This window comes from Callorhinus ursinus, unplaced genomic scaffold, assembly GCF_003265705.2.
Source record: "Callorhinus ursinus isolate GAN/ISIS: 27379988/994484 unplaced genomic scaffold, GSC_fseal_2.0 scaffold4, whole genome shotgun sequence".
In the NCBI taxonomy this organism is placed as follows: Eukaryota; Metazoa; Chordata; class Mammalia; order Carnivora; family Otariidae; genus Callorhinus; species Callorhinus ursinus.
Window position 1 is genome coordinate 87,280,735 of NW_027397066.1, and position 16,894 is coordinate 87,297,628.

General features: G+C 36.4%; 2 protein-coding genes across 3 annotated transcripts in view; one reads left to right on the forward strand and one right to left on the reverse strand.

Moving 5' to 3' along the window:
• The window catches only part of AIMP1 (aminoacyl tRNA synthetase complex interacting multifunctional protein 1), a 146,097-nt gene that overhangs the window by 38,174 nt on the left and 91,029 nt on the right, over positions 1-16,894 (forward strand). The window lies entirely within an intron of this gene.
• On the reverse strand, positions 6,120-15,617 carry GIMD1 (GIMAP family P-loop NTPase domain containing 1). The gene is given in 2 exon segments (XM_025873632.2): positions 6,120-6,377; positions 15,182-15,617. Coding segments are annotated over 2 exon segments (678 nt in total). The 5' UTR covers positions 15,602-15,617.

Sequence of the window (16,894 nt, forward strand, 5' to 3'; positions counted from 1 at the left end):
ATAGTAATTATTAACGTCTGCTCATTTGTACAATGACATTTTTGTGATGGGCCTTCTTAGGAAGGCTACTCTAACAAAGTTTTACTTTTGTTTTTGTAAATTGCCTCATTAGAATATTATACATCCCAGTAGAGAAATGCTCTCAATATATATGCACCCACTTAACTTTTCAACTCTAAGATTGCATATTTAGCTGATACTTGTTAATTTAAACCCCATTCAGCTTTTTATACCTGGGGAATTTGGAAAGAATAGTGAGACAGTTATCCAAAATCAACACCACAATTTGATTTCTCTTTGAAGAAGATTAAGAAAAATGCAAACTGAAAGTCACTTTCAATAGGTTTAGCAAAAGAGAATGATGTTGGTAGAAATAACTTTTTTCTGTAACTTTAGTTTTCATATAAAAGAATAACATTTTCTCTTAAAACAGCACATGCTTTGAAAAAAACTTCAGGTGCTTGTGAAGACATAATTTTTTTTAAAGTTTGAGAATTTGGGAAATAGCAGTGCCACTTAAAAACATTAGCCTTTTTGTAAAGAATTATAATATGCCTGAAAATCAGTAGAACAGAATATCTAAGCAAATTCTTTATGGAAAACATGGCACAGGATGGATTTTAAAGAAGGTCTGAAATTGCTAATTGAGGTAATATATTTAGGAGAATAAACCTAGTAAAGGTCAGAGCCAGTGAGTATTAGGGCTGAATCACCAGTGCCCCAAGATGGTAGGTGCTAATGAGAGTCTAACCCCAGATGCACAAAGATACCAAATAACGCTCTTTTCCAGTGCTCCAAAATGTTCAAAACACTTTCAAACACAAAGTTCAGTAGAGGCCTTTGTCTTCCAGGTGCGAATAGTGTACAGATTGGGCCTCTGAAGGGACATAAGGAAAGATTGCAAATTATAGACTAATGGAATAGGTGGTGGGATACCAAAGATGAACTTCTGGACATCATTTCTTTTACCTAGAGCTAGTTTTGGTTACATGGTTCTTTTGTTGCAAGTTGTAATTATCTCCACTTACGGTGAGTTTATTCAGTGGATACATGTGTACAGTCGTCCCCAAAAAGCCAAATAACCCAACTTCCGGTAAAGTACAGCACAGCAACAAGATGTTCACTCCTGTGTCCTGCATTCTTGTGATTCAGCTATCCCACTACCAGCTAAAAAGTTGGTTCTCTACATCTGCTATGCTGATTATTAGGAGGTGTTAGGATTACTGCTGCATAATGGTACATGGAAGAACATGTCTAGAATTTAATGCCTCTTGCATACTGTGCTAGAATTAAGAGTATATTAGGAGTATATATAACACTAACTAGAAAGATGAGGGAAGATGAAAACAGTGGTAAGGAATGGACCTTCTAATATTTGTATATTAAGTTAAAAGAGGTAATGATAAACTACCGTGATAGTCAATGTAATTGGTAAGAAAGGACTTTTGAACAGAAGGGGCAATCTGTCAGGGAAGTCTTGAGTTAAATATCTTAGCAAAATCTGGTAATGGGAAAAGAAAAGCATTCCAAAGCCCTCTTCCCTAAGGGGGACATGGGAAGGATAAAAGGATACGAAGGAAATGAAAGTGTTCTAAAGGTCTATTTTAGTAGGTGAGGGCATGATGCTGTGTGGAAAGAAAGTTCTTGGCTACAGTTGTTACCTTGTTATCACACAATAGTGCTTGATTCTGAATCAGGAACCCTTAATGCATATCAGTTAGAATAGAACTTTCAAATTATCAAGGATCGGCAAAGCTGATTTGGTAAAGGAAAAGAAAAATGCAAGATACACAGTAATATAAAATAAAGGAAAATGAAGAAACATCCTATATGCTTGCATGGGAGAATTTAATATCATAAAATACCATTTTTCATAAACACAAAAATTTTTTTTAATTAGAAAAAAAATCTGAAAAAATACATAAATGAATGCCTGAGAGTATCCAGAAAAGTGTTTTGAAATAACTGAAACAAGAGAAACTTGTTTCGAAACAAGGAATAACATAAAGCCAATTTGATTAAATCATTCTGGTATTGACAGTAATATAAAATAGATAATGGAAAGAAACAAGAATCCAGAATAGATCCAGAAATAGATACAGGAGATAGCTCTCTCTATATATCTACCTACCTCTGTCTCTGTTTCTCTTCAGTAGGAAAATGATCAATTATTTAATAAATAGAGAAAATATAATTGGTTACCCATCTGGAAGGAAATGAAACTAAAAGCATATCTTGTATCATGTACATAGAAATATATGAGTATAAGAAAATTCACAAATTTTGTTTGGCAGAAGTTCTCATAAAGTTAAGGGATATATAATAGAAAAAAAAACATAAAAGACAGATGGAAGACTAATATGTAGTATACATAGAACTCTTCCATTTTGCCAAGCAGGGAGTGTTAAAAAAATATTCAATGACACTTGTTAAAGATGGTAAGGCGACTTTATTCAGGACCATCAAGATAGGTATAAGGACTACTGAAAAGATTGGGCTCAACTCCCGGTGTAGCATAGGCAAGTGAGAATTTACAGCCAAGGTGCAGGGTGGGGGTCAGGGTCACTTGGGTTGGTGGAGAATTAGGAACCTGATCAGATATTGAGAGTGAGAGGGTTCTGGTTAAACTGTCTTACCAGAGCTCTTGCTGAGACCAGATTTTACAAGGAAGTGCACAGGTGGGGCTCGGAGAGGTTTAAGCCTGACGAAAGTGTTGGTCAAGCAAAGAATCATGTAAGAAGTAATCCAATAGAAAATTGATAAAAAGGACAAAGAATGTGAAGAGGCAATTCATAGAAGAGTAAATCTAAATGAGCAACATGCTTATAGAGATACTCCAATAGTAGTATGGGAAATGCAAATTAAGGTAAGATGATTTTACATTTATCAAACGGGTGTTAGTAGGTATTTTAGATGATAACACTGATTGATGACAAGAATATAGGGAAAGAGTACTCAAACGTTGGTGAAAAAATTTCTAACAATATGAAAAGAAATTGGGTAAGATATACTGAACTTAAACTGTATGTACACTTCAACCCAGAAACTCCACTCTTGGGAATATAACTTACAGGGAAAAAGTCAATATTATATAAAAATACATACACAGGAATAGTTGTTGAAGCATGGCTTTGGGTGGCAGAAAACTGGAGTGCACATCAATAGAGAACTAGTTGCACAGATTGTTACAAATACACTGAAGTGTTAAAAGGGGTGAATTTAAGTTACATTTTAGAGTTGAAGGAATTTTAATGAGGTGGTATTAAGTGAAAAAAAAGATGCTGTAGAGAGTATAATATGAAATTTTTTTAAAAAAAAACAAAAGTCAGGGCACCTGGGTGGCTTAGTTGGTTAAGCATCCAGCTCTTGATTTCAGCTCAGGTCATGATCTCAAGGTCATAGGACTGAGCCCTGCATTAGGCTCTGTGCTGAGCGTGGAACCTGCTTAAGATTCTCTCTCTCTCTCTGCCCTTTCCCTCCCCACCTCAAAAATAAGTTAAATAAATAAATAAAAATAAAAAGACAAAAGTCCTCCATGTGCTTATATGTATATATGTACTCTGTGTGATTACTTGGACGTGCAGAAAATAGGAATGGTGCATATACTCTTTGTTGACATGAGCTCCATCTAATTGGCTGATGTGCATGAGGAGAAGGAGAGATGGAAGAGGAGAGAGGTAATGGCGAACCAAAAAAGCAAAATACAAGACTCTAAAAGAAAGTAAAATATGTTATATGGTCATATTTAGGGAGTTATGTATATATACATATACGCAATCTAAAATAATTCAAGGAAGAACATCACAGAAGTCTTCCTCTTTGAAACTGGAGGCACCTTCCCTCTATTAATTTTTAACACCATGCCAGCCTCAAAGATCTTGAACCCTTAATGTTCTGTACAACTTATCTTTCCTGAAACTAGAATTTATGTTCTAGAAGAGTTAGCTGACATCACATGAATGAAGAATATGAAGGACTTAAAATGTGAATATTCCCCTCTCTTCACCATTCACTTCAGTTTCAGCTTCTCAGCCTCAAATCTCTTTTTCTGGGGGCGCTTAGGTGGCTCAGTTGGTTAAGCATCTGCCTTTGGCTCAGGTCATGATCTCAGGGTCCTGGGATCGAGCCCCACATCCGGCTCCCTGCTCAGTGGGGAGCCTGCTTCTTTCTCTGCCTCTGCTTCTCTTACCCAGCTTGTGCTTGCTCTCAAATAAATAAATAAATCTAAATCTATCTATCTATCTATCTATATATATATATATATATATCTTTTTCTGTCACCAAGTGGCCAACCCCTAGGGAAGTGTCAATGCCCATTTAGTTCTTAAATCAGCTCCTTTTTTGAAGCTCTCACTTTACAGTCCTGGACTGATGATAGAAGGGGCCCTGAAGAGAAATAAAGAGAGACATTATTTCAAGTTGGAATTTGAATTACACTTTCACATAGAAGCATTTTATAAATTTTGGTTATAGGCTTTCTAATACCGTTTGTGCTAGAGTTCAGGTAAAATTAAGCACTAAGTAGGCTTTTGAGGCCTTTCCTAAGAGAATAATCACCAGCTATAATCTTATTTCTAATAGGAAATACAGTGTATTGCACACTTAAAAAATATGAAACCAAGCTGTTTGTAAATTAGGAACTATCTTAGTGAAAGAATTTTGTAAATTATAAAGCTCATGTACAAATGTTGAACATAAGGGTGATCCAATTTTGATTTGGTGGTAGTCTTGGCAATTATGATTGACTAGAATTATTTTCCTTCAATCCTCACTGCTGCCTTTGAGACCATCCTGGAGCTCTCTCCTAAGCCAAAGTGACTAACCTTATAAGGTAGAGAAGCCTCTTCTTCAGTCAAGGCCTTATTCATTTCTGGTTATTATAGTTGTTAGCCTTGTTTCTGCTGCAGGGCTAGGCTCTGAATTTTTACCTACATTTCCAACCCTAAATAGGAACCACAGGTCATAAGGTGGAAAAGAAAGTTAACATTTATTGAGCATCTAACCATGAGCCAAGTTGTTTAATCATTACAGTAACTATCAAGTAGATATTCCAAATGAGGATTTCACAGGATTAAATGATTTTCCTTGTCTAGCATCAAGTAAGTAGTGGAGCTAGTTTTTAAAATATAGGTAATAATTTTTCATTTTAACTTTTATTTAAATATAACAGATATACTAAATAGTTTATGAATCAGAAGTGTTCGTTGTTGAATTTTCACAAAGTGAACACTCTAAAACTAGCCTCCAGGTCAAGAAATGAAACATTACCAGAATATCAGAAGCTGCCCAGTGCATGCTCATTATCCTCTCCCCAAGAGTGACCACTCCTGATTTCTAACACTTCTAACATCAGAGTAGTTTAGTTTATATTACATCAGTTTTGACTGTTTTTGAACTTTATACAAGTGGGATCATACAACATATACTATTTTATGTCTGGCTTCTTTCAACTTTCTGTTTGGGCAGTTCATTGATATTGTTACATGCAGTTGTAGTTTGCTCATTCTCATTACTGTGTAATACTCCGTTGTGTGAATATACCTCAATTTGCTTATCCATTTTACTGTTAATGGACATTTGGATAATTTCCAATAGCTAATTAGCTATTATGAGTAGTACTGCTATGAGCATTCTTGTACACACATATCTTTTAGTCACAAATGTACACATTTCTGCTGAATGTATACTTAGGAGGGCCATCACTGTGTCACAGGATTTGCATTAGGAGTCTTGATTACTTTATATTTTTCTTAACTGCCAAACAGTTGTCCAAAAGTAGTTATACCAATGTACACTGTCACCAGCAGCCTATGGGAATTCTGACAGTCCTCATCCATTCTGACAGAGGCATTTTTTTTTAAAAAGATTTTCATTTTTATTTATTTGACTGAGAGAGAGACAGCAAGAGAGGGAACACAAGGAGGGGGAGTAGGAGAGGGAGAAGCAGGCTTCCCGCGGAGCAGGGAGCCCAATGCAGGGCTCCATCCCAGGATCCTGGGATCACGACCTGAGCCGAAGGCAGACGCTTAACGACTGAGCCACCCAGGTGCCCTAACCAGAGGCATTTTGAAACAAGGTTTCTTATTCTAAAATCTAATATCATTATGTTACTTTAAATTTTATTTAAAGGTAAGAACTTGGTAACAATTTTCTTTTATAAATTCCATGATTCTTTCTAAGATTTTTCTTTGTTCATTAAGTGAGTTTCCTTTTTCATACTGGAAAATATATCTGTGCTGAATAGAATTTAGCAGGGTTAGCAGTGTATCGGAGGCCTCGTGCAAATATTTATCTTCACTGAACCCAGCCTCTTCTATTTTCTCTGCATGGGTGAAAAGAATGGCAGTGTAATTCTTCCAAGCATGTCCCAGAAGTTCCTGAAAGAAGAAGTTAAATGGCTATTTGCCTTGGCCTATATTCCTCAAACACAAGCAAAGGAGTTATTATGGTCCAACATAGATAGTCAACAGATCTGGATGACATTATGTTACTAAAAGCAGATATATGTAATGGGAAGTGAAGACGGAGTCAAATAATGTAAGTAAATGGAGAAAGATGGTTGGATTTTGTAAAAAAAAAAAAAAAAGGAGGGGGCTTTATGTCTCCATTTTATTTTGCTCTTATAATTTATGTATACACAACTTCAGAACTGCATATTATTAATGCTGCATATGATACAACTTAATTTACAACATTCAGCAATAATTGATATTTACCTGCCAACCTGAAGCTGTTAGAACCACAATTCCTTTAAGTCAAAGGACTTTGGCCAAGGGAATTGTCATATCTTTTTTTATAGGAATGTTGTGTTATTATCATAACTATAAGTATCCTCTGAGGATTTATAATTACATAATCTGGTTACAATCTATTGATTAATCAGATGACATGTAATGGAAAAGCTAAGATCAAACTACATTTAGTGATTTGGAACAACTACAGAAATATCACTGATTTGCATCCTCTTCACATGCCTAGAATCAAGCCCAGTTTATCAGATGACTTCCTCTAATGTGGTTGAAAAACATCGAAGACTGGTATTCCTTTGGTTAGTAATATGTGGAAGTTGTTTATGGAATAATATCTTTTTTGATTAGTGAAAATAAGCTGATATAAAATGGAAGTGACGGGACATGGCAAATTGTTCACACAATATGAAAGGTGTCTAGAAATAACCATTTAACATTTTTAATATTTCAAAAGTTATATGAAACCATGACATTGTGAAAGTAAAATGACATTCCCTTCATTCCAAATATTCTCGTTACCATTATATTTTCAAAGGTGCTACCAGTTTATAATAGCAACTTGGAATTTAGACCTTCACCATCATCTCAAATAGGTTTAAAGTATTACTTATTTCTGAGTCCTCAGAAAAATATAAAATACTTAGGAATAAATATAACAAGAAATATCCAGGACCTCTAGTAATCAGAAGAAAGAAAGAAGAAAGAACAACTAATATTTAGTGCTAGGTATTATGCTGGGCACTTTACAGGTTTATCCTTTTGAAATTCAACATAATGCTTTGTGGGAGATAATATCAGTACAAACTCTGGTTTAAAAAAATCTTAAAAAATTGAAAAACAGTTTAGGAAACTATTTTCATTGTGTATAACAAATGTGGGATTGGTATTTATAAGACTGAAAAACTGAAAATGAAAAGAAGAGAGAAAGAGGGAGAGATGAAGGAAGGAAGGAAGAATCAAGACATGTAAATAATATGGAAATATGGCAACTGTGGGACAATATATTTAAACTTAAACATCTCGAGACCATGATTACTAATTATAATTCCTAATATAGTTTGTCATTTATCAGAGCTATGTATTTACACATTTATCTCTGTACCTTGACCATGAGCTTTTGGAAGGCAGAGTCTGTCTATATCAACCAAAGCCTCTAGCACGTTGTAAACTCTCAATAGAAATTGGTTGGATTAATCTGTAATTTGGACCCTCACCATCATCTCTTACAGAAGGTTTAGGGTTTTATTTATTTGTTTTGAATCTTCAGTTTTGAAGTTTAATCTTCAGGACACAAAATTTACCTTCCTGTAAAATTTCTCTTTTGTTCTATAGTTCATTCTCATGGATTTGCATGTAGTCTGCACTTTCTCTTTTGCATTCAGAAAGACTCTCTCAGTGAATAAGTCCAAAATTTTTCCTCATATCTGTTTAAAATTTGTCTACACCATAGAATAATTGTATATTTCTGATTCTCCTAAAAGTATCCTGCCTGAAGAAAATCTGAACTGAAGTTTCAAGATCAGTACATTAAATGAATAATTATTTTTAACAGATTCTAAACTTTACAAAAGAATTTTTAAAAAGGTACTTTAATTGGTATATTCTTATGTGCCATCAAAACACAAATTAGCAAAATTTAAATTAACCCAACTTTTAAAGACAAAGCTCTTTGTAAAGCTCTTTGTAATTTGCAAAATTTAAATTAACCCAACTTTTAAAGACGATAGCTCTTTGTAAATCTAAATACTTAGATTTACAGCATTGCATTTTAGGTAATAGTGACATAACAAAATTTGTCATGCTCAGCATGTTGTAACAAACTTCTAGTGAAAGGAGATCAAAGAGTCACAAAAAAAGTGGTATTATGGTTTGAATTGTGTACCCCCTCCAAACTCATATGTTGAAATCCTAACCTCTAGTACCTCAGAATGTGACTTTATTTGGCAATAGGGTTGTTGCCAGTGTAATTAGGCAAGTTAAGGCCAATAATGCAATACGATTGGTGTTCTTATAAAACAGAGAAATATGGACAAAGATATGAATACAGGGGAAAATGCCATGTAAAGATAAAGGCAGTCATCCATAAGCCAAGGACAGAACCTTTGGATAGAGTCTTCACTTACAGCCCACAGAAGGAACTAATCCTGCCAATGTTCATTTCAGATTCCTAGCCTCCAGAAGTGAGGGGTAATAAATTTGTGTTGCTTACAAGCCACCCAGGTAGTGAACCTTGTTATGGCAGCCTAGCAAATTAATACAAATAGTTGAAAAATCAATGAAGTGCTAAATAGATCTATTTTCTGGGAATAAAAAGATTCCTGGGTTATGTACATCAGAACCACTTGAGATACTTGCTACAAATGTGTCAGAATCTTTAGGGATGGAACCTGGGAATTTGAATTTTAAAAAGAATTCTAGGTGATTTATTCCTTCTGCAAATATTTATTGAGGGTTACTTTGTTCCAGGGACACAGTGGACCATGACCTACACTTTTCTGCTTATGTCTAGTGGAGATTCTTTTGTACTAACTTACAACTGAGGAAGAAGGACAGACAGGAAAGAAAATACTTTCCATTTGTTGTAATTGCAGGTGTTGTGATAGAAAATATATTGGTGCTATAGAGGCAGACATTTGGCCCAGTTTGGGGTGGGGGTGGAAAGTGAGGTAAAGGGAGGAGTCAGGAGAAGTTTCTAGCATGTGATGATGCCTTGAGCATAGGGATCAAGGGAGTTATGGGGCAGTGAAGACATACCAAGTAAAGAGAGTGATTGAGCCTTATTGGGGATTGTGTAGTATTGGGATTTTACTTCTGTACAGTTATTGATCCTTGAACATTCTTGTCTCTGAAAGTTTCTCAAATTTAGAGCAAGTTCTGATATTCACCCAGTACATTATTAATGTGTTTATTTTGATTGTCATAATATTGAAATGTGTGTTACAAGTTAATAAATAGACACTACCCTTAACCTCTTGAGGGCTACCCCCAGGTCTACCCCATGGGTTTCAGTTGATGCATGAACCACATTTGTCATTAAATATTTTTAAAACATCACCATAATAAAAATTCATGCAAAATAAACTGGCCCAAGTGATCCCTTCCTGAGTTATATATTATAATGTAGAATTCTTCTCTTGCTAGGTTAGTACTTATTGCATTCAATGGTATAACTTTCACAGTATGTCCTTCGTTCCTGGTTTTCTGGGTCGTAACATCAACACATTCCCTTTTTGTCTCCACCAGACATTTCCTATACTTTAACTATAATAACACTCAAGAAAACTGAGTTAAACCACCTAAGGAAAATAGATTTGTAAGCTCGGCACTACTTACAAGTCCATGTGTTCAGCCACTGGGAAGTTTTTACATGTTGATAATTATTTATGAAAGGATGCTCATGTCCTAAACTGTGAGAAAAATTGCACTTTTGAATTACTGCCAGAAATAGAAGAGAATGGTTGATTTAGCTTATAATCTTTAGATTGATTTTTGGCCGGAAAATAGTTGACTATTTGAAAATAGTGTCACTTGGTGTATAGTCATCATGTTAGTGGCCAAATGTGTTCTCTATGGACCTAGAGAAAGAATAATCACAGTTGATTGCTACCTCACATAAAAATCCAAGAGTAAGATAAGTTACTGTAAGTTATCTGGTGTTAATAATTTAAATATAGTACTAAGCTAGATGGAAATTTTACAATCAATCATGAATTGTTTGGTTTCAGAGTGCTAATGGGTATGAGTCCATCTAGTCCTTTTGGGACAGCTCATTAGGATATAAACTTTGTTTTCCAGGAATTATGTTCATTTTCCCAGGACCTCACCAGCCCTGCCCCATTTGTTTGTGGTTGATGAAATCATAGCATCTGGACTTTTTAGGGGGAATTTTTTAAAAAGCCAACTATTACATCAACTGAGAAAAAAAAATTATCGTGGAACAGGAGGACAATAAGGACCGTTCTTTGTATTTCAGACTATTCCTTTACTCTCATCCCACTTAAAGCACCACATTTCCTTCTCCAAGAGCTGAATGATAAGACCTTGTTCAATCAGATTCAGTTAATATTCAGCCTTACAGATCTTCTGTCCAAATTGCCTTATTGTACAGAGGGGGATATTGTGACATGTGATGTTAAATGGCCAAAGCTGCACAGCTGATTGTTGGCAGGCCTGGGCCTAGAACAGAGGTCCCCTACCTGCCCGGACATGGCCTTCCCACTAAGTTGGAGTTTCTCACTTTAACCTTTACTAAACCAGAGAATTTTCTTCCCAGATTTTTTTTCTAAATTAGTAGGGAAGTTCTTATACATCAGGGCTGTGTAAATTTGATTTCACTCTGATTTTCTTCTGAAGCCTGTCAAGATAATCCTGAAGAAGGTTACAAATAATATGTCCTAATTTTAGCATAAGACAAAACTAACAATAAAATTATAGTGGCCATAGCTTACATTTAGTATACACTCGTCTTGTGTTAGTGCCTGAGTTAATTTACTGTTACGTTATTATGAAATTAGTCCTGAAAATAACCCAGTCAAGTAGACACTGTTATTTTTCCCAATTTACCAATGAAGAGATTGAAATTTAGAGAAGCTGCTTGCCCAAGGTCATAAAGCAAATAAGTAACTAAGTAGGAGCTTGAACCCAAGTATAACTTACTCTAGAACCCATGCTCTTAACCTCTATAATAGATTGCTCATATCTAGTAATTCGTTTGAATAGGTACTCATCACAGTTTGCATAGTGACAATAACAATAAAAATGTTAACAATGATAGTAACTTTCTGTGAATCTACTGTAAGTCAGGCACAATGCGCAATCCCATCACATTCATTAAACATAACCCTTAAAACTCTTCAATGTAGGTAAAATTATTCTCATTTTATAAGGGAGGAACTGAAGCCAAGAAACTCATAGTAACATTTATAGGCTTATTTTTCAACTAAATTCTATCCAACAACTAAGCCCATTATCTTCATTAAGTATTTTCAGGCCTTGCATTGGCCTTTCTGAGCCTTTTGTACACACACCCAACCTATAACATCAAATTTGAGTTGTTCATTCTAAATCAAAAATGTCTCTTTGAAGCCTGATTATGTACAGTAATAATACATGATACCATGAGAGTGGAAAGAATTTGGACTTTAGTCAATTCCTGGATTCAATTCCTAGTGCAGTTTGGCTGCTTGCTAGCACTTTTCTTAAGGTGACTTTATTCTGTCTTCCCTTATTCATTATTTGTGGATTTTTAAATAACATTCAAATGATACTCAGATAATATTTAGATGAATCATTCCCTTTATTTCCCAATTTTGGGGAGATGACTCACTGACATCTCCACCATTTTGCTGTAAATTATGAAGGCCTAACATAAATAAAGAAAAAGGGATCATTTGGGGAAATGTTTCATTTGTCATAGCTGGCAGCCTATAACCCCTCTAAAAAATATTAGAGCGCAAATTAAAAGAGATATTTAAAGAGGCCATAGGGAGGTACAGGAAAAAAGAGGTCACTTCTCTGGCATTGGCCTTGTAGGTTCCTTCCATGGCATCAATGAGTGCCCCCAGAAAGGAGGAAAGGAAAAGGGAGAAGGCAGATATTCCGTTCCCCATTTTGCATAAGCTAGGAAGAAAAAGAAATCCAGGGTGTGTCTGGAACCAGAGGACCTTAACAACTCCTTGCTCTTCCTAACAGCTGTTGGTCCTGTTGAATATTCAGACATTCTGCAGCTGCTCCCAATCTGTGAGCACATCCAGATGGCTGCCACCAGTAACTGAAGCACCTTCAGGAAGAAGGTCATAAACAGCCAGCTTGTGCATAGGCGATCTTCAACCAAAAATTACGATAGAAGCCCAGAATAGGACTGCAGTGCCTCCCAGGGGTCATGGGCCCCTCTGAAGCTTACTAAATCTTGGCTGCTGAGTTTTCCTGGGAGGGAAAACATATTTATTTAGAAAAAAAAATTCTGGATCTGAGTTTTACTCTAGCCCATCTCTGCCTTTAAGTCATGAACTGGACACTGAATTAAGAAGGCAGTGCTAAGAGAATGTGGCTGTATGCCAGGTACCTTTTAAAAAGATCAGAGACATTTATGAATCAAATTCACTTGTATAAAAAAATTAGAGGATTACAATAGAGTTCTATATCCTAAAACTGGAAAAAAATCTATTTTTAAAATGTATGTCTTGTATTTTTTTATTTATTTATTTGGCAGACAGAGAGAGCACAAGAAGGGGAAGTGGCAGGCAGAGGGAAAGGGAGAAGTAGACTCCCTGCTGAGCAGGGAGCCTGATGCGGGGCTCAACCCCAGGACCCTGGGATCATGACCTGAGCCAAAGGCAGACACTTAACCGACTGAGCCACCCAGGTGCCCCTAAAATGTATGTCTTTTAAAATACCCTTTTCAGGGTGCCTGGGTGGCTCAGATGGTTAAGCATCTGCCTTTGGCTGAGGTCGTGATCCCAGGGTCCTGGGATAGAGTCCCACATCGGGCTCCCTGCTCCTTGGGAGCCTGCTTCTCCCTCTGCCCCCCTCTCTCTCTCTCTCTGTCTCTCATGAATAAATAAATAAAATCTTTTAAAAAAAATACCCTTTTCAGCTAAGCATAGGACCAGCATAGAGAAAAATTTAGAGACATGTGGAGAGAGATTAGTTTTTCAGAGATATTTGTACATTTACTGAATTTACTGAGTTATATCCATCTGTACCTTCAACTAAATGTTTATTTAATAGCAGCTTAAATGAACTTTAAAACTTATTTAAAAAATTACAGCGATGGAATGGCAACAGGTTTTCCCCCACTTGATTTCTACCAGAAATATTGTTTGAAATACAGGCTTTAATAGTTTGGGGGAGGTTTGTGGGCTTTCTTAGATTCCACATTGTTTCTTAATTGCAATCATCTTCTCTTCTTTACTTTTGCACAGCATGTCCTTGACTTTTCAGGAGTTGGATGATGAGGAATATTTTTTATACTCTTGTCACCCTAATTTTTTCCGCTAGTTTGCTGTGATTTCACATATGGCTTTTTTTTTTTCATTTTTAAAAACATGCACAGTTACTGAAAAAAAAAAGTGTGTCTGTCTTTTAGAACAATCTTATGCCTTTACTAGTTAAAGGGAAAAAATATTTCTCTGAATCTAAGTATACTATCTTTCTAAGTGTAACAGATCCTATATCAACGTGATCAGAGATTGGGCCAAAAGAAGAGTAGCATTTATACAAATTCTTGAATGAAAAATGTCTGCTTTCTATTCTCCCTGTAGTTTATCTGTGGAGCTTCTAGTAATGATGAGTTCTCTTATCTCGGTGACTTAATGAGGCTACTGAGTAATACTAGTCAAGTCCAGCAGTTAAATTTGGGTGGCTCCAGACTAGAGAATCAAGAGATTGAGTAGAATGGAGCAGCTCAATGAGCAGTTTCCAGGAATTGTTGGTTATAGATGGACCTGGTTCATATATGTGTGTACCCTATGCAAGTATTACTCCCTCCATCTCCTAGTTATAGCCATACTCAGAACCCCTCCCCATTCCAAGGTCCTTACTTAGGCTGGCTGAACAAGCTTCCAACTTAGTGACTTCTAATAAATGAACAAACATGGATGGACCACTTGGCAAAGGGGGCATATGTTATTCATGTTCACACCGAGGTCCCTCTGGTCTTTTCTTGGCTACAGTGGATCAGTTGCTGACCCTACAGATGATGAGGCACTCAGAGCATCTGAAATTCCTGATTTCTTTCCTATAAATAAAGCATAGTTCACCATGATGTAAGTCACAGTGAAACCTGCTTTCCCCCAGGCCATACATTATACTACTTTGGCACTTAATGCATTGTCTTATACTTGTTTATTTATTTGTCTGTTCTACACTGTAAGTTTTTTGAGGGCAGGGCTCATATATTGTTCACCAGTCATTAAGCTCTGTGTAAGTACCTGATACAGTTTTCAATGACTGAATCAGTGAATGAACACACATTTGTTGCAAGTTTTAGTAGTTCTTAAACGTTGCCATTTAAAAAAAAAATATGGAAAATTTATGCAAATGCAGGTATGCAGGTTCTACTCTTGAAACTCTGTTTCAGTAGGGCTTGGATGAATATGCATTTTTAACAACAGCCCAGTTGATTCTGAAGCAGATAGTCTGGAGGCCACATTTACAAACTCACTTAGGGGTTTGTTAACCTCTGAAGTCTAGCATCTTATTTGGGGGTTGGGGGTTTGTGTATGACATAGTTGTAAAATGACTAACTGAATTCCTCTAAAGGAAATTGTAAAAATGACTCTTGGTAGGAAAAATCAAGTAATTTTTACCATTTCTATTTGACCAACACTTGTTTTAAACTTGCTCTAACCTACTCTTTTGAGCAGATTGTCATAGGATAATGTCCTCCAAATAGAAATAATGGCATTAGTGTAATCGGCTTTTTGTATTACCTGAATCATCTGGACTGAGGAAGATGCTTCCTGTCCTTAGAGAGGCACGTCTGCTCTCTGGACCAGCAGCGCAACTTGGAGACCCTCTTGTCCGAAGTGATGTGCCAGGGCCTCCTTGACCTCCTGTTTCACACGCTCCTGTTTCAACCTGCTGTGTGGATAACCTGGAGTGTCCAACACCTGGATCTGCAAGGTTATCTCTTGCCCTCCTCGACGCATGAAGGCACAGAGGTGACAACTGCAGCCCAGACAACAATCTTTGGTTACAGAACATGGAGAAAAGCTGCTGTGGAAGTCTGTACTTCCCAGAAGAATGTTCCCAGCAGAACTTTTTCCACTCTGAGTCATGCCAAAGAGGGCCAAGTTGATGATCATCTTGTTGGAGTCTGTCATGTCTATGGGTAAACAAAGGTTCAGCATAAGCAGTTAGGCTTCTATATTCACCCAATGTAAGGCTTTTTACTTGGCCTGGAGCACTCCTGGTACTACTTTTGGCTTACTTACCCCTCATTCATAGTGACTGAAGCATGGAGGAGTGCTCCACTAAAGTGGAGACACCCCAGTGACAGTGGGAAGTTTGAAATAATATTGGTAGTTTGCAATGGGAGAGGAGAGAAAAGTCAAATATAGATAAGGAAGAGATGAGGAAGCAATAATTGCAGGAAATGAGGGGAATAAAAACCAAATTACATGAAGATAATGTAAACCATCTTTAGGAGGAATATGTTAACTCATCAATGTGGCAGGTAAGTCGGTTTAGCAATGGGTGCTGAGTTTTCTGAGTTCATTAACAAGACTAGCAGCAGTATTTGAAAATCAATCACTCTTGGAGAAGAAGAAGGAACAGAAGAGTGGAAGAAATGGATCTTTCTGGCATGTTAAATAACATCCCCTACGTCCCCACCTCCCCACCCCTGGAATATACAAGTGGCATCTGCAAAAAATTATCTTTCCTGACTTCCTGAATGCTTGTCTCCTATGAAACATGAATACTGTTAAAGAAGATTTCTGTTTTTGTTTACTATTTTTTTTTACAACCAGGCAACATTCTGATGAAAATGAGAACTGCTTGTAATTTTTGTTATGAAATAATTAATAAATCATTTCCATGGTCTACCATGGTAACTTACTGGCTTTTGAATAAAGGAAGTAAAGCCCAACACATTGTGTAGCTCAGTGAGGAGGGAGGAGAATCTTGAGAGAATCTATTCCATTTACAACACCCCTAAATGGAGGTAATCTTTTGTGTAGAACATAAGCATTTTAAGGTCATTGATCATTTTCATTAGATCAGTACAACAGAGCTACAGGCCAATTGCCAAATGAACTCAACCTGCTGATTCAGAAGTAAGGACATTTAATTAAAATTGCATATTTACTATTTTTGCTTGTAACTTGTACTTCTATTACTCAGTTTTATGTACCTCTGGCCTTTCTTGTCCTCTATTGCCTCTCACCCCAGTCTCCCTAGGCTCTAATATGAACATTTTGAAGGAACCTCAAACCCTCCCACAAAAGACACTCATTTTTGGAGCTCCTCAAGGTGACCCCAGTTTACCCAGCTCATTCAGCTATGTTGGCTGAGCCACAGTCACTCAGATTTCTTTTTACTCCTGAATCAAATGTGTAATTAAAAAAATAATAATTATTATAGAATCCCAATATACTTCTGTATGTCACCTACCTTTTCCAATCTTAAAAATACTTTTTCCA